This window comes from Leiobunum rupestre, chromosome 3 (genome assembly GCF_980474605.1).
Source record: "Leiobunum rupestre chromosome 3, qqLeiRupe1.1.hap1, whole genome shotgun sequence".
In the NCBI taxonomy this organism is placed as follows: domain Eukaryota; kingdom Metazoa; phylum Arthropoda; class Arachnida; order Opiliones; family Sclerosomatidae; genus Leiobunum; species Leiobunum rupestre.
The window spans coordinates 54,330,129-54,353,458 of NC_143386.1; the positions used below are offsets into that span (position 1 = coordinate 54,330,129).

At 33.4% G+C, this 23,330-nt stretch overlaps 1 protein-coding gene across 5 annotated transcripts in view; it reads left to right on the top strand.

The window, feature by feature from the left end:
- The window catches only part of LOC149952638 (uncharacterized), a 58,790-nt gene that overhangs the window by 26,868 nt on the left and 8,592 nt on the right, over positions 1 to 23,330 (top strand). For 3 of the 5 annotated variants that reach the window (XM_090168668.1, XM_090168666.1, XM_090168669.1), the window contains exons 1-5: positions 6,866 to 8,079; positions 19,302 to 19,426; positions 21,163 to 21,236; positions 22,727 to 22,835; positions 22,907 to 22,931. In XM_090168668.1, the coding sequence (XP_090024794.1) occupies positions 6,881 to 8,079; positions 19,302 to 19,426; positions 21,163 to 21,236; positions 22,727 to 22,835; positions 22,907 to 22,931 (1,532 nt within the window). In that variant the 5' untranslated portion in view covers positions 6,866 to 6,880. Of the gene's footprint in view, positions 1 to 6,757; positions 8,080 to 19,301; positions 19,427 to 21,162; positions 21,237 to 22,726; positions 22,836 to 22,906; positions 22,932 to 23,330 lie in introns of those variants that run through there. The other 2 variants (XM_090168667.1, XM_090168670.1) reach the window with 2 other exon arrangements.

Sequence of the window (23,330 nt, forward strand, 5' to 3'; positions counted from 1 at the left end):
CATGTTGCATACCGTACTGCAAAGGTAATACGTTTAGTTCTAAAGGAATTAGTTTTCATCTTTTTCCGAAAGATAATTTTATACGAAATGAATTAACTCTGCCTCCATGAGAAGCCTTAAAATTGCCCGGTAATATAAAAATATTCCGTATAATTTTAATTATTTATACCATAAGAGGATGATAAAAATGATAATATTATCTTCTTATACTTAGTTTTAGTAACATTATATATTTTACCTTAAAATATATTATCGAAAATTAACATTAGTATGTTCCTTATACACGCGAGCCGACGCGTTTCTTATCTGACGCAAAATTCTCATGAGGGCAAAAACGCGTCTCCAATTGGCTTAAATATGACTTTTTGGCTAGCCATTCTAACCGTTTAACCGACCGACCGGAAATAGTTCCTTCTCAGTTGAATTTGGAGAGGGGAGTAAAAACTAAAAACCGAGTATCTTTTATTGAAGCGTCCATTTTAGATCTGATAAAAGTAAAATATAAAATAAAATATTTGGCCTTTTTAAATTCAACAACCTTTTTACTGAAATACAAGTCCATTTAAATTTATTAAGTAAAATATCAAATAAGAATTTTGGCCACTAAAAAGTCAGGAAAAATCTCTTAAAATGGTCAGGGAAAACATGGAATAGTCAGGGAACTTGAATCTCTAAATTTTGTGGCAACCCTGTTAAAACAGTAATTGTAAAAATGTCTTAGTTTACACTGAACTTACAATTTTATAATTAATTATTCAAAAGAAAGAACAGAATATTATATGTTAAGCAGAATCTGAGCATATACCATTCCTATGCATAAGTATCCCCAATCTGAAATTTGTAAAAATATATATTTTTTTTTCATTTTATAATTTTCTGTGGTAAAAATAGTTATTGGCCACTAAATTCACTTTTGTCTACGCCGGAATTTTCCACTATTTTCCACACTATTGTCCACCTGGCATCTTCCACCTCGGAACACTGCGCTTAATCATTATTACCCATTTTTTCTACAAAATATATTGAAGCGTTTTGTTGGGCCACTAGTGGCGTCAAAATGACTTTAGAAAAAACCACGTTTGATTTACTCGAGTAGCACCAGATGGCGACCGTAAATATTAGGCACTCTAGCGTAATAAAAAATATACCCGATTACAATTCCCTCTTTGAGAAACTGGTCCATTGTTTAAATTTACTTCAATGCTTTGTGTATGAGAACAGGTGCACCGTTTTGGATTTATTTGAACCTATCGTAACTATCGTTAGCTTTTTCGTGACGTCATTAGCTGTGTCGTGGAAGAAGGACCTCCTCTGTCACCTTTGCACCATTATGAACAGTTTTAACTTCTAAAATATGATTTATAGGCTATGAGCTCGATCGATATGTATTGTTACGGGGGGGGGGGAGAGGGGTTTCCGACGGACGGGAATCGCTACGGGGGAGGGGGGTTTCCGACGGGAATCGTTACGGTTTCGTTAATATTTTATAACGATTTTTGCGTTCTATATAAGTAACTTGGACGACCACGATAATGTTTTTTAAAGGTTAACGTAGAAGCGATAGTATTGGGCGTTGAACACGCGTATTTCTTGTACGTGGGAGTTCGGAACCTACGCGTTGGCCACCTTCAAAATAATTTCAATTTCACCTTGCTGTCGTGTATAGAGTTTGAAGTGAGAACAAGAAAAAAACACGCACACGCCATTTTCGAATTTCCTGTTTTACTTGATAATCTTTCTCGGCAAAATAATAACTAGAAGTAGAAGCGTGTCTCGTCATAATTGGGTTCCTTGTTAACGTGGTAAGTTTGCTGTTTCTTTTAATTAGACAAAACACAGGGGCGTTTTCAAATTATCTACAATTTTATTTTTGTAAACAAATAATATTTTTTATCTTCCAAAAATAATTTAATTATTTTCGAACGATATTTATCTTATTTTTAATTATTTAGTTAAAGAGATTAAGTAGACATTTTAACGGCAAATTCAGAGTGCTTTTGGCAATACTAACAAAGCTTTGAGGTTGCTCCTTAACCTCTTTATTATTAATGGAGACCTCAATTTTCGATAAATTGAGTATTTTTTTGTAGCAAGTTTTATTTTTAAAATGTTCCTTTTATTGTGAAACAAAATGCATTGTCGCTAAAGAGCCAATTTAAATATTTAATTAAAGGTAATTTTCCTTAAGACGTGCTATTTTGGCTTCCTTATTTATAACATGTCGTAATATATTCAGATTTTACATGATTGAGATAAATCTAAACAAACGTTAACGTTTTCCCCGTGTTCGAGGTTCAAATACGGGAAGCATTTTAAGGACAACCAGAAATGTTAAAGCGGTCTAAATGTATCATAACTAAATATAAATAAGAAACTTCGGAGTGCGTTCCCTCCCCGGCCCTGTTAATCAAACGTCACGCGACTTATTACGGATCACAAAATCGAGTGTCATATTTCCTTATCTACTTCGACCTCCGCCACGCAAGATACGTGCATTTTGTCACAGAGCCGCTCGAATATCATCTCGCGTGTGGCGTGTCCAAGTTACAGGAAAGATGCGATAATTTTTCATCCGTGATCAACGATACTATACGGATGGCGTTGTCAAAGGCGGGGGAAATAAAACTAACTCGCTGTCGTTAGTGTCCGGTGATAGAAGGTGTCGCGCTGGTAAGGGTTGTCGCCCGACACCGCTAATTTGTCCATTTCCGGTAATATCAATTTTTCAAAATATTAACATTTTTATAGAAATTATAGCGGTCATACTTCTTAATTGTTTGGACCAGGGTACGCACCATTTAGCCCGTAATTAATTATCTCTGTTTTGAATAAAAAAATGTGGTCTGGGGTGTTTTCTACAGTCGGGGTCATTCACATTGCTTGGACTGTTTATTCGCCAGTGGGTTTTTTTATATTGGCGCGAAGAATTTTAATTCGGACATCATTAGCGCATAACGGCTCACCCGTTTGCATTTCTCGCCTCGAATCTTTCGCTTTGAGTTAATTTTCGTCACCGGTTAAATAAAAGAATATCCAAGTGTGGCTGTGGGGGGGGGGGATTTCATTGTTGTCGGAACTATGTTTATCGTATTATAAGGTGTGGCTGTCACGGTATGCTTCGTTTATAACAGAGGGATTTTTCATAATGACACATTTTAACGGATATTTAAATGAAGTAAACAGATTATAGTTTTAAAGGAAAAAGGAAGGTTTTTAGAAATAATAATAATTTTAAGGCGTACTCAACTTAAACTATCAGTAACCTTAATACATTTTTGGTAATATTCATGCTGTTAAAACATATTACGAAGATAATAAAATTATAATTATTATTATTATTAAAAATTATAGCAACAACAATAATAATGATAATAAATATAATAATAAAAAATAATGATAATAAATATAATAATAAACCTAATAATAAAAAATAATAACAATAAAAAATACAATAATAATAATAATAAAAATATAATAATAATAAGAAATATAATAATAATAAAAATAATAATAAAAATGATGATAATAATAATAATAATAATAATAATGGAATGGAATGGAATGTTTTATTAACGTGTACAGCAACAGTTACAACTTAACCAACAAGGTTGTACACGGAGGGTGTATAAAAGTTTTTTTTATAGGTTTATATCTTAAAATGCAAATATTGTTTATGATTATTTAACGATATTCTTAAATTTGTACATGGAAGGGTAAAATATTTTTTTAATGGTTCATATCTATAAATAACAATAATAATAATAATAATAAAAACAATAATATAAAATAATAAACAAATATAATACTTTGATAAAACCTTCTCATTAAATATAAAAAATTATTGGGTTCTAGACCTAACTAAAGATGATTTCTATTTTGTCAAATGTTTAATTCTAACTACAGCAAAATTATCAATTTATTCTCTCTCTCTGTGTCACGACGCTTTGCAACACCCTCTAAATTTTTTGAAAAAACGATTCAATGAAAAAATCAAACAATTTGTTTTAACTGAAAACTGCAAACAGGGCTTAAACCTAAAAAACATAGCGCATACCCTGAATAAAGTAAACATCTGTGATATTGACCCAGGCTGATAACCCATATGAATACTAATTTACTAAAAAATTTTCCAGATTGCAACAAGCTATTTCCAAGGTAAAATCTTATACTGCTCTGAACTTGTAAAATGTTAATTTCCCCGCTTCCAAAAGCTACCATTGTCAAAAATGACCCAAAGATTCGGATTCAAATTCCTTAAAAAAAAACCACACACGTATAATAATGTTTCTTTCTTCCACCATTTGTAAAACTTCATTGTAAAATAAAAGACGTCTTAACCAAAAAAAAAAAATATAATAATAAAAATAATAATAATAATAATAAAATAATAATAATAACAATAAAAAATATAATAGTATAATAAGAAAAATATAATAATAATATAATGGATTGGGAGCAACGCTAAAAAATCGTCTTAAAATAGTCAAGTAGAAATAAATAAATTATTTTCTTGAAAAATATTGTATTTTTAAAAATAAAAATATATAAAAGTCGGTTCTAGCGGTCTTATTTTCAATTATTAATACCCCTGCAAATAATGAAACGTATCAATACACTTCCTTTATTGTTATTTAACTGTGCCAATTGCAACAATTACAACAGAATAAAAATTTCCGCTTTCCCAGAAACCAATTGGTATTTTATTTTTAGCTGGATATTTCGTAAACTAATAAAACATTTCCAGATAAAAATTCGGCGTAAAAAGCACCGAATGTTTGGTGATATCGCGCGTGATAATAACGTTGGTGAATCTTTCCTTCGCTGCAATTTTTAGAGTTACGTTTCTCTACGGAAAAAAGTATTCCCTAGACAAAAATCGGAGAGAAAAACAATAGGATTTGAGTTACTTCTTAAGTGAGGTCGGCCGAGCGTTGAAATTAGGTGAAAACTATCTTCGGTCCAGAACTAATTGGTCATTTTATCGGTTTTATTTGTTCTGGACAATAGCCGGCGCAGTCATTTTTCACGATTCAATGAATTGTAATTATAATATGCGAAAAAAATAAAACTATCGAATCAAAATGGAGAATACTTAAGTAGTTTACATAGAGAATATCTGTGTATTTTTTATATCGATGGGGTTAGTAGACTGTTACCAATATTGAATCACCGAGTAAATGGTTAATATTTTTATATTTAATACGAAAATTTAGAATTTCTTGGTAACCCGATTCTTCTATTAATTTAGTTAAATAAATGCTTTTCTTAGAATGGCTTTTAATATCGGGTTTCACCTCATTTTATTTAGGTGAAAACCACAATTTTTCTTTAAGGCTGTTTAAATTTGATATATTTTATTGAAGTACGGATGGGTTTAAAATCTTTCGCGTAATGAATGACGTGGGCATTTAATTTATATATTTTCTAAACTTTGATATTTTTCCTTTAATTTGAATTTTGTATTTTTTAAGTAGTAATAATCAGCTAGGCTATAATTAAGGAGTTAAGGCTCATATTTAAAAAAAGTTTCTTTATACAATTGAATATTTTTCGTCAATTTGAAAAACTTCGTAGTTATTTAAATTAATCAAACTACGCAGAAGTATAAAAGTTTTCGTATAATAAATTACTTTAATTATCAAATTTAAAAAATTAGTATTATATGTAATTTTAGGTCTAATATTTCTAAATTTTGTGAAACCCATACCACAAATTAACTAATTTCGGTTTACTTTAAGCTTAAATATTATAAAATTAATAATACTTCACTAGTTTTATTTAAATTCATTAAATATAATTAGTTATTAATTCTGCTTTAAAAAAACCTCCGTTTTATAAACCTTGTCTGAAGAGTAAATAGAATCTCTTTGTAGGATAATAAAACCATTTTGACTAAACGAATTTTTATTAATGCAATCGTGGTTAGAAATAGGGCTTAAGCGCCAATCTATTATGGAGTGGTTCCCAACTGCGATTTCATCCAAATACCAACCAATATACAACCATTATTATTCCAGTGCACCAGATATTAATGCAAGAATGCCTCGTGTGCACCAGATATTAATGCAAGAATGCCCCGAGTGTACTAGAAGATTTCTAAAATTAGAAATTTCCGTCAATGGCCATGTTTTACTACTAGTAGCGTATAGCGTACCCTCGGATCGTAACCCGGCTCCGCAACGACTCGTATTTATTATACACAGTCAATAAGAATCATTTGTAGGCGCGCACACCCGAAGCGATCTTTTCCTGGTTTTTGCTAACGAAAACCCAAACATTCCGCGAACCGAAACGAGCGGCCGCGTTTATTCGCGCCATACGGGCTGCCTCCCATCCTCGCAAACCGTACCGCGTCAACGTCCTTTCGTTTAGTATCGGGTGAGGGGGGTAACGTTAAAAGTGTACTTTGGAAATTTCCTTCCTTAAGATTTTTCTTCAGCCTTTTGCTCCATTAAGCGCGTGTCCCCCCCCCTCCCCCCGAGTTTAATCCCCCCCCAGAACTACCGAATTGATCATTTTTGTAAGCTTCTTCACTCGAATTTTGAGTGTCTTCTATCCAGGGGTGTCGTTCTCCCGTTCGTCTATCCAAACGGAGTTAAATTCGACTCGAAAAAAAGAGTATAAATAGAGCCCGTTTGTACAACGGCATTATATTAATAACCTAGATAATTTTTTTACCCGTGTTTGTTCAACGTGGTATTAAAAATATATCATTAAGAAATAATTAAAAGAACGAGTTCCTCCGACGATAGGAACTTTTCGCCGCGGGTACACTTTTCCCTTTTGTTGTAAAATTCGAGCGGGAATAGATGCAATAACGGTTTATTTTCGGATTTCCCACGGGCGTCTGGTACAGATAGCGCTATTATTCGCGGGAAAGATGCCACCGCGATCGGGTCCTGGTACGACTTCGTCCGTCAACAATCCTCCGGCGGCGACCGCGTCCGCCAATCGTGATCCTTCGTCGTCCCCGATTCGAGCCAACAGGACCAATCTTCAACGATCGGCTTCGTCCTCGCCGACACCCAGAGCTCCTCCGAGACGGCGAAGACGTCGTAGTAGCCACAGGCAACAATCGCCCAGGTCCGTGACGCGCGTCCCACGGCCCCGAAGAGCTCCGGGCTCCTCCGCCATGAACCGGCTGCCGCAGTCGACGAGCCAAAGAGATATGTTGCAATTGAGACAAGTCAGCGGCGAACGTCATTCGCCGGTTGTGGTGAAGAGCAGCGCTAAACATCCGCAGAGTGTCGGCATCTTCGGAAGCGTCATGAAGGTCGGTAACAACGGCGCTACTGGCCACGCTGGTAACGGTTACGGAACGTTCCCGGCGAACGCCGCCGCGGCTGGAATGCTCAAGTGGCAAGTGGACAATGGTAAAGGAGCAGCTGGTTACATGTGTTTCTACGCCTTGAATTTGCAACAACATAATTTGTACAACGCCAATTTGGGAAATAACGGTAACAAGATCACCCCGTTCGGTTTCGTCAATGGCAACTACAGCGCGGGAAATGGTAATGGCAACTGGGCGCCCGTCTTCCAACCCGTCATGTTCGCCAATCAGAAAGGCGAGAGTTGCAAAGTCCTCACTCTGACCAACACCAACCGACAAGCCCAAATAGTGGCTTTGAATCAACTCAATCAATTGCAGAGGAAACCGTCGGCAGCCGAACGAGAGAAACTCAAAGCGATTGCCACTCATAGCAACAAACAAAGACAGCAATCGTTCTTGGCGGGCAAAGAGCAACAACAGAAACTGCAATCGTTCTTGGCCGGCAAAGAGCAACAACAACAGAGACAGCAATCGTTCTTGGTCGGCAAAGAGCAACAACAACAACAACAGAAACAGGCCTTCAAGGAACAGAAGTTGAAGGAACAACACCACTTGCTGCAACAGCAGAAAAAGCAAGCGCACCAGCAACAGGAAATCCAACACCGGAAATTGCAGGGGTTGCAGGAACAAAAGGACAAGGAGAAGAAAACTGAGATTCAAAGTAAAATTTTGAACTGCGAAGTCGAAGCGAAGGAGAATGGTAACTCTGCCATCGCCGACAGACCTTTACCCAGATCGTATCTTCAAAGGTAAGAGAAGAGATATACGCCCACAATCAATTTGAATTTTCTCACCAACAACCCCCCTTCCCTTTGAAAAGTATCGATGCGGTGGTCCGACAGATAACAATCTTTTTCATTTTTATTATCGTTGCAATTGAAATAAATGGGAGAGGTTCGTTTTTGCCCCGATTCTGCCAATCACAAATATTTTTGATAGTTTGGAATTCATATTTTATTTCGGAAAATATATGTTTGACAACTTTTATCGTTCGATGTGTTTACAAAGGAACAATGTAAAATCCCAAAATAGACGCGTTTCCCCGCTCAAAATTTAATAACTCGAAATATATAATTTTTAAGGAATGTATAGCTATAGATTTTTTAGTTTGAGAGACGTCTGAAGACGGGATATTAAATTCGTTTTTTTATTGGAATTCTTTTGAGGTCTTTGACACGTACGGAAATTTATTTCTTAATTTAAGACCTTTTAATCGATACATTGTTTGAAAGGATCAGTGGCGTAGCCGTAAATCATTTTGGTGGAAAGTGAAATATCTCAGAAGTATATAATTTATATCTTACGAGATGAGTATGGCTATTGTTATTCGCTTGACACATGTACCTACGCAAGCTTCAAGGTACGTTATTTCATTTTAATACTTATTTCGTAAGATATATTTTATCAACTTTCGGACGTATGTAAAATTACATAAACTGATTAAAAGGAGTTAAAAAATTGTACACTCAAAGTTACCAAGATTAATAGTACATAATTAAGTCGTTAATGTAAATTTAAGATTTTACCAGTAGAGGTCGGGGATGGTTAACTTTTATTCAATGGATAAAGCTCTCAAAATTATTCTTAAAACGTTTTGATCAACTAATTTATATTTCTGTATTATCCGATTCATTTTTTGATAAAATTGTAAAATTAACAGTAAAAACGACGTTTTTTCGATAAAAAGCTCAAATTTTACGAATAATACATGTTTTTTAATCATTTTCCGAAATATTAACCGGTAAATTTCTTTGTTTACATTTTTTCCCGAAAAAAATCAATTTAATCATGGATAATGATTAACCGTCCCTGACCCCTATTTACCATTTATAAAATATTAAAAATCCCGTAGGCTTTATGGGAAAATAAAATTTTAGAAATCCTAAAATCTTCAAATAAATCGTCCGCAATATTATAATTTTAAAATCCCAAAATTAGTTTTGAATTTCCGAAATCATCTTCAGATTCAAAATTCTCAAATGTCGGACCCCAATTAAGACGTATTTACCGAAAAGAAACCAACAAAAATGTAATTTAAAACAGCGGTTTTAATCGACTGAGAACGTGCTAAATCTTCAAATGAAGGACGAGGGATTAGCATAAACAAAGATTAAGCTCATCGCCCTGAAGCCATTTGCCAAACACAATCGACAAAAAAAACCCCATTTCTAAACGCGATGACATCCGAAGCTTACTTAGAGCTTCTAATTGAATCCTCAAGAAAATGATAAGAAACGGAATATACCTTCAGGCATTTCGCGAGGTTTTCACACGCGATTTAAGTACCTTCTTTAAATTCATAACCGCCAAAATGGCCAACGGCATCCCAAAATAGAGGAAGACATTAGAAATAGCACCCGGAAGAGAATATCCGGTTCTTCATTCCACTTCTAATTAATTAGTGCCAAGGACGCGTTCATTACCTGCTTTATGATTCATTCTTTTTCATACAAGCGCGGGTTTTTAATACGTTTCTTCTATTTGTGTTTGTCATTATGTCACCAAATCACGCGAACTTTTAAAAGTGCCAGTTCTAACTTCCCCTAGTATAATCGTTGACCCACCGTCGCAAATAAGGTTAATTTAATCTATTGTTTGATAATGTATTTCAAGTCCTACTTTTTTTTATAGATAATGGTATTCGAACTGCGTCTAATTTTATATTTATGTCGAAATTTGTGGGGGTCAAGGTTGGTCAATTCGCTGAATATTTGTTTATTTATTTTTTCAAAATTACGTAATTTATTTAGGGTTTGTTTTAAACTTTATAGTAATTTTTCTTTTCAACTACCCATTAAATTTAATACGTGATTGAAATTACGTTTTTAGTTTACTAAAACTATTATTAATAATATACGGGTTAGTATAATTGGGAAAATATTCAGGGTAATGGTTTAAACCATCCGAGTTAATTACGTATTGTAAGCGTATATTTTCGTATTTTTATCGAATGGGAATTTTTTAATATTGACCATCAACTTGGTAGTGCCGTTGACACCTTTTCCAATGGGCGATTAAGATCTTAAGATACTTAATAATTTTACATTATAATTCTATATAATGACAGCTAGAAAGAAGCCGGTTTCTTCAAATACGATTATGAAAACAGGCTTGCCAGGAAACACTTATTAAAGTGAGGGAAAAATCAATGTTATCTAGCGTATTTGGGTTAATGATTTTGCTCATTACATGATTCGGATTATGTGATTTGTCCAGATGACGAAAATCCTTAAATCCCGCCGTGATAAGAAATTAAGTCATAAAACATTGTAGAGAATGACGATAAAGAAGTGGGTGATCCCAAAAATTTGGGACTTTTTCTTTGGATTAGATTTTGATGGAAAATCTATGCAATTATTTTCATTTACTGTTTCGATTAAAATAAAATTTTCTCTAATATCCGGCACCCCGTGAATAGTACATATAATGTAATAATTAATCCTGTACAACAACATTAATTGGGTCATGATTAATTAATAATTCATTATTTTTATTTCCTTTAAGATTCGTTTACTGATATTTTTATTCGTAATTCACACAGGCGTAGTATTTATAATAAATCAAATGAACACGCGGGAAAATTCGTAAGAAATCAATTTTAAAGCTATAAATATCTGAACCATTATGGTACCTATTCCAGTTGGAATCCTAAAATATCGCTTTAAAACATCAATTTTAACAGTAACGTACAAAAATAAACAGTATCATCACCATTAAACCCTAAAGACTCTTTAAAATCATGTCTCAAACGACCTGGTAACAATAATAATGGTTTTTTTTTAATCATTTTTGACAAATTCCTACGAGTAAAAAAACACGTTAAAAATATCGCATTTTGTAAAAATCTTCATTTCTAGCGTATACCGGGTAGTTTCCACGGTTGAGTGAAAACTATTTTTAAAGAAAATATCTTATACGGGCCCCTGTTGCAAAAATATACAAGAGTTAAATTTAATGCATGCTCGATTCTGGCTAATATTGTATCGAAATAAACGAGCCTATCTTCCTGTTAAAAAAAGCGGATATGAGCCTCTTCCCTTGAGAAATCATGTAGAACCGTTCGTTATACGCGTTTTTTTCCACAATATCTTCTTATTTTGACGGTTAAACAGCGATTAGGCTTAACGGGCCTCTAGCTTCGAGGGCTACTTAACTTGGAACCTAAAAATAGTTGATACAGCTGCTGCTATAAAACGTATTATTTTGGTAGTTTAATTGGATTACCAAGCTGATAATATTTTTCTCGGTCGACCTGTAGAGTAGTATCCGGTTATATAATATATCATTTTCTTATAGTATCATAGCTATATTACGCAATTTTATTTTTCCTTGTTGCGTTCGTGTGTTGATATCTGTTTACGATAATCATAGTTTTTAGGCTTTTAACAGCTTTATTTCCAATTGTATTAGACCTTGACTTTGTGGTTTATTTTTTTTGGTCTGGAAATGTTTTTGAAAATATTACTTACGTTTCGCGTTCCCCCTTATGAAAAAAATCGGTTGGTTTAATTCAATGAAGGGTATTTGGTTGTAAAGTAGAAAAAATTATAAACTGATTTCGTTAGAATTTCTCTTGGGAATGTTATTTCAATCTTGACACAGAACGAATTATTTGCAAGCAATATCTTTGTAGGGATGAGAATAATAGTGCTTGGTCAATGGTTCCCAATCTTATTTCATTTCCGGGGTCTGTATGAAATTCGCTAAGCCCATTTTTTTGGCGCGATTCACACTTTGCCTTGAAATTGATTCAAATCGATTCAAAACGTTTCGAATTAGTTGTGTGAACTAGGCTAAATCTAGCCTTAGAGTAAGTTTAGGGTTAGGTTCACGGGTTTTGAAACAATTCTTGCTAGTTTTCGAGCAGAGTATATATAGAAAATGTTAACTTTGTACATATCTGCAGTCTTTTAAACGACATATCACAGGTTAATAATATTAATAATCAGTCGTGCTAATACCGTTGGCACCACCTTAAGTCCAAGTCATCCAGCAACTTTTAATGCCTTTAAATCAAGTGGCCGGTTTACCAAACGTAGGAGGGTGGTGACAAGCCCTTCATGGCACACGAGCCAACAGCTCCCTACATTTACAGGTTATATTATATACATTATACATTTATTGTAGTCAAATTTGACTGCAGATGGCAGTTCTAAATAAAATATTTTGGCAGGGGTCATACTGATATGAGTCTTAAATGCACACAACGTATAGATTGGTAGAAAGGAATTTGACACCAAAATGTCAGTGCATAACACCAAATCACTAAATTATATTGTCTTTATTTTAGTTAGAGGTTTATAGAGTAAATGAAAACTGAATAGCGATAACACGTACTTACTGATGTAATAACTTGGCAAACTTATACGCTGCTCAGACAAGGCTTACAGACTTACCGGTGTTGCTACAACTGAAATATGCGTATGATTAAACCGGTGAAATTAACATTTTAATTACCGAAATAACATCTTATCTAATAGAGCTAACTTTATACCACATTATTGAATTATTTAAATTAACACTCAATTTTATCTATTACCTAAATAATATCTATTCTAATAAACCAAAATTTATACCACATTATTAACGAATTAATTATTTTATATATTGGCCAAATAGCATCTATTCCAATAAACTCAAATATATTAAACATGATTAAACCGGTTAAATTAACGCTTTAATTTTACGTATTACCCAAATAACATCAATTCTAATAAACCAAAATTTATACCACATTATTAACGAATTATTTTATATTGGCTAAATAGTATTTATTCCAATAAACCAAAATGTATTACACATGACTAAACCGGTAAAATTAACGCTTTAATTTTATCTATTATCCAAATATCATCTATTCTAATAAACCAAAATTTATACCACATTATTAACGAATTTTTTTATATTGGCCAAATAGTATTTATTCCAATAAACCCAAATGTATTACACATGACTAAACCGGTAAAATTAACGCTTTAATTTTATCTATTATCCAAATATCATCTATTCTAATAAACCAAAATTTATACCACATTATTAACGATTTTTTTTATATTGGCCAAATAGTATTTATTCCAAAAAACCCAAATGTATTAAACATGACTAAACCGGTTAAATTTACCCTTTATTTTTACTTATTTCCCAAATAACATCTATTCTAATAAACCAAAATTTATACCACATTATTAACGAATTATTTTATATTGGCAAAATAGTATTTATTCCAATAAACAAAAATGTATTACACATGACTAAACCGGTAAAATTAACTCTTTATTTTTATCTATTATCCAAATAACATCTGTTCTAATTAACGTAAATTTATACCATAATAGTTCGCGTTATCTTCTATCATAATAGAAATTCATCCATTGTAAAATTTATCTTTAAAGTTAGTCTTTTGTTTATCGCGCGCCATCTCGTTATTGTTTTCGTGTTATTTTATTGTTCACATTCAGATGGAAAATATCAAGGGCGCGTTCTTGAAAAAAGGAGGGTTTTAGATACAGCGGAACACGCGAAGAAGGTAATACACCAACGTGTAAATTATTCTAAATATCCCTTCATCTTTCCAAAGTTAAAAAAAAAAAAATGCATAATACGAAGGAGGTAACGGTAAATATTTTTGCTCGCTTTCTTGGAAGAATTTCTACGAAAGGATAAAATTTAAGCGTGTTATTTGGTAACGCTTCGGTGGTTGGGCCACTGGGTTGATTTTCAGAACGGTATCTCTCTATGCCGTAAAGAATTTTTGAGACAGCTCGCGCCAACTGAAAATCAAATTGCGTATAGAATTATGATAGATCGTAATCCGAATTGCTTTTTAATCGAGCGTATTTGTTTGTTTATTTATCGTGGAATTTGAAAAATTATTTTCTGGGTCAATTGGGGAAATTGTTTAAAAATCGCTTGGGTGTTTCTCAATAGGTTAATTTATATTTATCGTGAGGGTTATTCGTGTTTTTTTTTTATTTCAATGAAAGGGTTTACTTTAAGAGTTATTTTTATGAAGAGTTTTGCGTTTCGAGTTTGTGGTAAATTTATTCGAGTTGAAATTTGATGGGTCATTGAGAATTGTTGATTTTGGTTTTTGTAAATTTATTTAATCTTTAACAGACCTTATTCGTCAGTCTTCGGGCATTTCTATAAAATTAGAGTTTGAAAAATAACAAATTTTCTAATAATGCACGTACCACTTGTAAATAAAAGTAAATAACGGTAAACAGTAAATAACGGTAAACAGTAAATAACGGTAAACAGTAAATAACGGTAAACAGTAAATAACGGTAAACAGTAAATAACGGTAAACAGTAAATTACGGTAAACAGTAAATTACGGTAAACAGTAAATTACGGTAAACAGTAAATTACGGTAAACAGTAAATTACGGTAAACAGTAAATTACGGTAAACAGTAAATTACGGTAAACAGTAAATTACGGTAAACAGTAAATTACGGTAAACAGTAAATTACGGTAAACAGTAAATTACGGTAAACAGTAAATTACGGTAAACAGTAAATTACGGTAAACAGTAAATTACGGTAAACAGTAAATTACGGTAAACAGTAAATTACGGTAAACAGTAAATTACGGTAAACAGTAAATTACGGTAAACAGTAAATTACGGTAAACAGTAAATTACGGTAAACAGTAAATTACGGTAAACAGTAAATTACGGTAAACAGTAAATTACGGTAAACAGTAAATTACGGTAAACAGTAAATTACGGTAAACAGTAAATTACGGTAAACAGTAAATTACGGTAAACAGTAAATTACGGTAAACAGTAAATTACGGTAAACAGTAAATTACGGTAAACAGTAAATTACGGTAAACAGTAAATTACGGTAAACAGTAAATTACGGTAAACAGTAAATTACGGTAAACAGTAAATTACGGTAAACAGTAAATTACGGTAAACAGTAAATTACGGTAAACAGTAAATTACGGTAAACAGTAAATTACGGTAAACAGTAAATTACGGTAAACAGTAAATTACGGTAAACAGTAAATTACGGTAAACAGTAAATTACGGTAAACAGTAAATTACGGTAAACAGTAAATTACGGTAAACAGTAAATTACGGTAAACAGTAAATTACGGTAAACAGTAAATTACGGTAAACAGTAAATTACGGTAAACAGTAAATTACGGTAAACAGTAAATTACGGTAAACAGTAAATTACGGTAAACAGTAAATTACGGTAAACAGTAAATTACGGTAAACAGTAAATTACGGTAAACAGTAAATTACGGTAAACAGTAAATTACGGTAAACAGTAAATTACGGTAAACAGTAAATTACGGTAAACAGTAAATTACGGTAAACAGTAAATTACGGTAAATAGTAAATTACGGTAAATAGTAAATTACGGTAAATAGTAAATTACGGTAAATAGTAAATTACGGTAAATAGTAAATTACGGTAAATAGTAAATTACGGTAAACAGTAAATTACGGTAAATAGTAAATTACGGTAAATAGTAAATTACGGTAAATAGTAAATTACGGTAAACAGTAAATTACGGTAAACAGTAAATTACGGTAAACAGTAAATTACGGTAAACAGTAAATAATATTTTGTTAAATCCAGTAAATTAGTGCAGAGGGAAATACGTTGAAAAATCAAATTGCTATTTAAAGTTTTTGAACATAATTTATATTTCAAAAGCAGTATTTCATGTAACAATGAGTGACTGAGAAATTGACATTTTTATTTCAAAATAATTGTTGATAATTTATTATAAAAACCTTCATACGATATTTACTACTACAAGCATTTCATACAATAACTTCGTTTCCATAAAAACTTGTCTAGGTTAACGGTATTAGTGAGTGTAGGGAGCTGTTGGCTCGCGTGGCGTGAAGGGCTTGCCACCACCCTCCTACGCATTGTAACCCGGCCACCTGGATTAATGGCTTTAAAAGTCGCTTGCTGACTTAGGCCTAAGGTGGTGCCTTGATATTAGCCTAGCTGATTATTTATTTACCAATATTTACCACACAATTTATCACCTTTAAATACTAATAACTACTTTTGCAAAAATTATATTTGAAAGGAAATAACAACTTTGTTTAAAAGTGCACAAGATACTAACAAAAAGTGAACTCATATCAAAATCATTGTCATTTCTATTTTAAACTAAAATTTGTTGACTAAAATATTTCCTATACAAAAATTATACTAAATTTGTTTTATTAAATTTGAATATAAATAATATACAATATGGTTTATTTAAAGAAAAAACTTTGATATACTACAGTCCTACTTAACCACCTTAGTTGGTACTAAAATACGCATTGTATCTGCTTAAATTTAGTTCGAAATCCCCAGTTTTCCTAGATAAAAGAATTTCTCTATATTATTGTTTTTTTTTCTTAATGTGAGTACTCGGTAGAGAGGAACATTGTCTTATTGAGGAAACTGTCCTCCCAAATACAATCGTCTCCATTATTTCACCATCCGATTATCAGATACTCATCCATGCTTAAATTCTGGGCAAATTCTTAAATTTAAATTCAAAATATGGTTGTTCTGTTCTTATGGGAAAAATGGTACAAACTTGTCGTAATGGATTCTGTCTAGACCCACTTATATAATCTGACGTTTAAATCTACCACATTGAAACGAGGCCATCTTATTTAGAGAAAATAATAATTTCACTGTTTTTACTTTTTGATAGAGCCTATTTTTCGAATAAACCCTTACTTTTATAAATAATAAGTGAGATTACCCTATCGAAAGTCTTGAATACGATGAGTATTACTTAAAATATTTTATCAAGCAAGCGAAGTAAGGGAAGGTTTACTATCCGAATCAAAATCGTTTCTAGATTTCTCCAATATTGTTGAAATTTTACTAATAAATCTATTGAAACACCTTTCATTTCAATATAGTTTTGGGTGTAATTCTTTAACATGGTTTTTGAAAAACTTAAAATGTTCTAAAATATTTCGTTTTGTGCAAAATATATAACTTTTTATATTTTTTATTGAAATCTAATATTAATATCAAAAGTCAAAATTTAGGCCAGAGATTCCAACAGTAGACCGGTTTCGCCCTTTTGGGGCTCATCAGAACTGTGTAGGAACTCTGGCTATATCTTAACGTTGTAATTCAACGGAAGCCCAAGCGTAAAAGATGTCTGCTGAATAGCGACCGCCAAGCAATAATTGGTGAAGAATTTCACTATAAGTTGCAATGGACTGCTCACATATCGGGCACTCTGAATGTTTATCTAATATTAAGTTTCTACATCTCTTGGCTAAGATCAAAGTGTAGTAGCTTTTAGCATCGGTTGTAAAAATTAAATTATACATTCTTTTAAAAAATAAATAAAACATTTATGTGTAGACAGGTACCTGAAAAATATTTTGTACTTCGTATAAAATATTTGAGTTTCAAATTTAATAACAAGCTTCTTCGTGAGCTGGCTAAGATCTAAGTGTAGTATTTTTTAAGTCAGCTGTTAAAAATATGTCCACCATTAGCTTTGGATCAACACTACAATGAAATCATGTGTTTCCCAAACCCAGAAATCTAAATATTTTAAGTTTTTAGTTTTTTAATCAAATAATATAATATAATTTGTTAGTGATTTTCAGTAACTAAATAAACCTCTGTACCCCCGAGTAAAATCTGGGTGGGTATAAAGTATCCCTGTACCCCCGACTAAAATATAGGATGGTACAATGTACCCCTGTACCCCCGACTAAAATTTGGGAGGGTACAATGTACCCCTGTACCCCGACTAAAATTTGGGAGGGTGCAATGTATCCCTGTGCCCCGAATAAAATTTGGGAGGGTACAATGTACCCTGTACCCCCGACTAAAATTTGGGAGGGTACAATGTACCCTGTACCCCCGACTAAAATTTGGGAGGGTACAATGTATCCCTGTACCCCCGAATAAAATTTGGGAGGGTGCAATGTACCCCTGTACCCCGATAACAATTTGGGAGGGTGAAATGTACCCCTGTACCCCGATAACAATTTGAGAGGGTGCAATGTACCCCTGTACCCTGACTAGAATTTGCAAAGGTATAATGTACCCCTGTACCCTGACTAGAATTTGTGATGGTACAATGTACCCCTGTACCCCCGACTAAAATTTGCAAAGGTATAATGTATCCTCGCTTAAATTCTGGGAGGATATAATGTACGCCCGTACCCCCACTAAAATATGGCACGGTATAATGTACCTCTGTACCCCTGACTAAAATCTGAAAGGGTACCATGTACCCGTGTAACACCGTATTCCGTTGTTACTACAGAAAATACTCATTTTAATAGGGTAGTGGTATTTTATTTTTTCGAGTTATAATATGCTAGAAAATCGAATTTTATTAGAATATGAATTTAACAAAGTCATTATATTTCGCGATGCTCAGCTTTCGTCGCCAACTGTACCTTTATATCTCAGCAGTTATCGAAAGAAAAATAAGCCTACGTCAGGTATATTTATAATAACTCTTTAAAAGAAAAAGGAACAGCTCTTCGAAATTAAAATCCAGCGAGTCACGATTTGAATATGCCCCTACTTCTGTTCTCTCCCTCCGCGCCAAACGGTATCGGAAGGAAATCCCTCATCAGCCAGCCAGAAAAAACTCCCGAACTTGAGTCGCCGTTCGTTCAAAAACAGCTGATTAAATACTTACTTTCTGAATCGGGAAAGTTAATTTAAATACAGCTTCCTTTTCCAACGAACGATCCTGCTTTAAACGAATTTATAGTCAGTTGATTACTATCTTTAGTAATCTAAAGGGTTTTTCTCGGTCCTACCTGGGCAGGTGCGAAGCCGCCAATCTCGCTATGATATAAAAGGTTACACCTAATTGTTTATTTAACCGAAATGCGTCGACATTTTGTCAGGTATAAAAGTTATAGAATTGTTTAAATTTAGTTTATTTTTATCTGTAGAATTTCCGTTGTGTGGTAATTTTAAATTCACGATTTTTTTTTCGTTTTGCAGTCCGTTTATTCCAAATGAGCACCAAATGGAGTTTAACGTTCTGGCGCCTTACACGCAAACTAGGATCAGAGTCATCAGACTTCGCCGCAAAGGAAATGCACCTCTCGGATTCTCCATACGTGGAGGTTAGTACAGTGTTTTATTAATTGTTATCTTGCCCATGGGCGACCGTTGGGATGATCCATCCATGAAGATAAATACCCGCGGATATCCCTGACCATGCCCCTTACCGAAAAGGGTCTATGAGGCTTCTATGGTACCTCTATATTTTGATAACGCCGCTAACTATCCCACCCCCGCATAGTGCTCGGATTTCGATTAATTTTTATCCATGAATAAAATAAGCTCGGCGATATTTTAATAATATTTATTTAAATAACCAATAGTTGTATAAAAATTGTAACATGTTTAAATAATCGAAAGTGAATAAGCCTATTATTTAAATAAAACAAACAATTATTTAAATAAATGCCACTTTTATTCAAATAAATGCTTGGTTGCGTAAAAAACATAATTAAATAAGTTAAAATTATATTCTTTTTACCAACGTTTTTCAAATAAATCGAAAAATTTGTGGATAATGAATAAACAATTCCGAGCACTACCCCCGCAACATAAAATATCAATCTGCTAAATTTTGTAATTAAATTAATAACTGCATCCCATTTTAAGGACTGTTTCGTTAAAGTTGGTTACAAATTAACGGTATATTTACATAATATAAATTGAGTTTTTTCGAGCCAATTTTAGAGTAGTTGTGGTAATCGATTGTTAATCCGGACAGCGACTCAAAAATTGTACCAAAAACGGTCGATTTTGTCGAGGGGCTGATCACTCCGCGTAATCGGTGTACAGAGCCGTACCTTTGACTGTACTAATGGGATTACGCGTAATCTTTGAAGTCCCTGCCTTTGGCAGTGCTAATCTAAGCGTAATCCGGTGTACAGATTTTCTAAGAGTGGTTAGCCCCTCGGATTTTGTATGTAAATTATCATGATAAATTTCACTCACGAGTTAGACTTAATAAAAAAAGTGTGTCTAGACATTTATAAGACTAGTTCGATCGAACGGAAGGTAGATTTAGCAGTACGACCAGCCTGAAGTGCTATTGACGGCTTTTAAAATGAAAATACCTCTACATGTTATGGTCTAAAAAGTACGCAAAGAAGGCTGTGTGCCCAAGACCTGCAGTGTCGCGCGCTAAAACGTCATTTCAAAATCCGTCAATTCTCATAAATATTTGTTTACTTGCTATACAAATAAAACGTATTGATGGAAATATTCTGTACGTCTATGGAAATTTTATATTTGGAAAATTTTTATTTAAGTTTAGGATTGACAGTTTTTTTAGCATTTTTCCGGTCTATTTTAAAATCAGATTGCAAGGAATTGTTATAAAAATATTTTTATATAAAAGAGGAACATGGGCCGCCTACCGGAGATAACTTAAGTCTTCTGGGAAAATTCGGAAGGAGGACACACATTTAGCTTGCCCAATTCTGGGTTCCATAGGCTGGATGGGCCCTGGTAATTTATACCCCCATCTGTCATCGGGCACGAGTGGGGGGAGGAATCTAATATTGTAACTTTGAAACAAGAGAACACTAACCAAATCCGCGTGTACTCTGTTTCTAACGATGAAGCAATCCCAAGGTTGCGACATTACACAATTTGCAAAGGTCTTCTAGCAGCAGGATCTTCCTGTAGAAAGGCCAAATGAAAATTGAAAAAACTAGAAATTTTTATTAACCATAACACTTTTACCATCAATATTTTTTTTCTGACAATACAATGAGGTATTTCCCCGTGTATTGAAACATCTTTCCGTATCCAATCTTGACAATAATTTATCTCCTTTTAGGATGTGAGCATGGTACTGGCATCTTTGTATCCGACATTCAAACTGCCACCGAAGCAGAGCGTCAAGGTCTTAAGGTAGGCTTCTTTTAAATAAGGTGATGACAATGCAATCGATGATTCTGGGTGGTTCTAATGATCTAGCCTAGTTTTATTTTAAGGTAAAGATATTTTAAGGTAAAAACTATTGGATTATTCTGGGTGGTTCTAACGATCTAGCATAGTTTTATTTTAAGGTAAAAACTATGGGATTATTATGGGTGGTTCTAATGATCTAGCATAGTTTTATTTTAAGGCAAAAACTATTGGATTATTCTGGGTGGTTCTAATGATCTAGCATAGTTTTATTTTAAGGCAAAAACTATTGGATTATTCAGGGCGGTTCTAATGATCTAGCATAGTTTATTTTTAGTATACAAACTTTTAACACCTTGTACATTAATTGATGCTAGAGTAGACTATATCAGAAGTATATAATATATCTCCGATGGAGAAGTATTCCTCTTCTTTTACTGCTAATGTTATTTGTTTGAAACATGTCTCCTACTGATATTCAGAAGAAAAAATAGTCGGGGGGAAATATTTAAAGTATGACATCAGAAACAGATATTTATTATAAATAATTAAATATTCAGAGGGTTTCAAGTTTAGGGGTGCTTAAGCCATAAGGCTATCCTAGCTATCCAAAATGTGAAGTCATTTAATTAGTGTTAGAACTAACATCCCAGGAAACCGATAATTAAAGGCATATTTTGACATTTTAACTAATTGAAACATTTTATCTTAAACTAATCTTTTTAAAACAGTATCTCAACCTAAATATCCTTTAACAGGGTTGCCACGCGTCAGGGAAAAGTCAGGGAATTTAAAAATGGGCCGGAAAGGTCAGGGGATTTTAAGAATTTGTAAAAATTCAAGGAATTCAGTTTAATCTTGACACTTTTTTAAGATAATTTTACTCTAGATCTATGGCAAATTCTGCTTTTATTATTTATATTCTCGAAAGGTTTTTTAACGTTGAAATAACTTTTGTACTGAAATATAAGTTAAGTTTATTAACTTTTGATAAATTTAAAAGTTAAAAGCTGTCTAATTTTGTCCTTAAAAAGTCAGGGAGTTTGAATCTGAGAATATAGTGGTAACCCTGTTTAAGTATTGATAAAATTAAATAATTTTAACACGTCAAGTATTTGATTTTTACAATGTACGATTTTCAGTTGAAGGACTTTTTAACCTTAAAACTTCTCTTGTTAGGAAAATATTATATACTTTTGACTATATACATCATAGCGTAGGGGGAGTTCGGGGATAAATAACAAGTACATTTACCGCGTCACACAAACACAGGTGCTAGGTAGGTAAACGTACGGTACTCCGCGACAGCCGGCCACAGAATCGCCGACAAAAGAAGTTAGAAATCGTTCTTTCGAGGGCTTCAAGGTTCTTTCGGTGCTGTTGTTGTTATAGCATCATTTATTTCGTACCGTAGAAAATTTTCAATTTTAAGAATATTCGAAGGGAACATAGTGTTGATCATCCCATATTCATTCGGACTTTTGATGGTTTAGGTTGGAGACCAGATTGTCCGGATCAATGGCTTCAATATCGACCGCGCCATACACGAAGAAGTTCTCAGTCTGCTCAAGTCCAAACCCGGGGTGGTTCTCAAGGTCAAAAGTAAGCTTATTGGTCCATTTTTCTTAAATAAAAACTTTATCATCAAACTAAATAGATTAATTTATTTTTAGGTGTTGGAATGATCCCCGTTAAAGAGTAAGTAATTGCTTTAAGGTTGGTTTTCCATTTGGCAAAAACTCCGCGACGGTTAGCGTCGACGCAAATTTATCTTCGTTAGGCCTAATAATTTTTTTTTTGCGTCTACACTAATCGTCGCAGCTTTTCGTACCTGATGAAAAACAATAATTATAACAAGTTTATAAAGTACGAGGGTTAGTGTCTTTAGAGGTACGCGTCTCTCTGAAGTTGCATTAGTCGTATAGAACGCGTACAGTTGGCAGTAACAGTTACTGTCTCGCGGATCTAGGTTACGCCGTACTCGTTTCACGTGATAAATTTATGTAGGTTGAATATATATACCCGTATGTGTTTATTTAACCCTCACCGTTCTTTCTAAATTCTTTCACTAATTTTCTAATCCAAACATTCCATTCC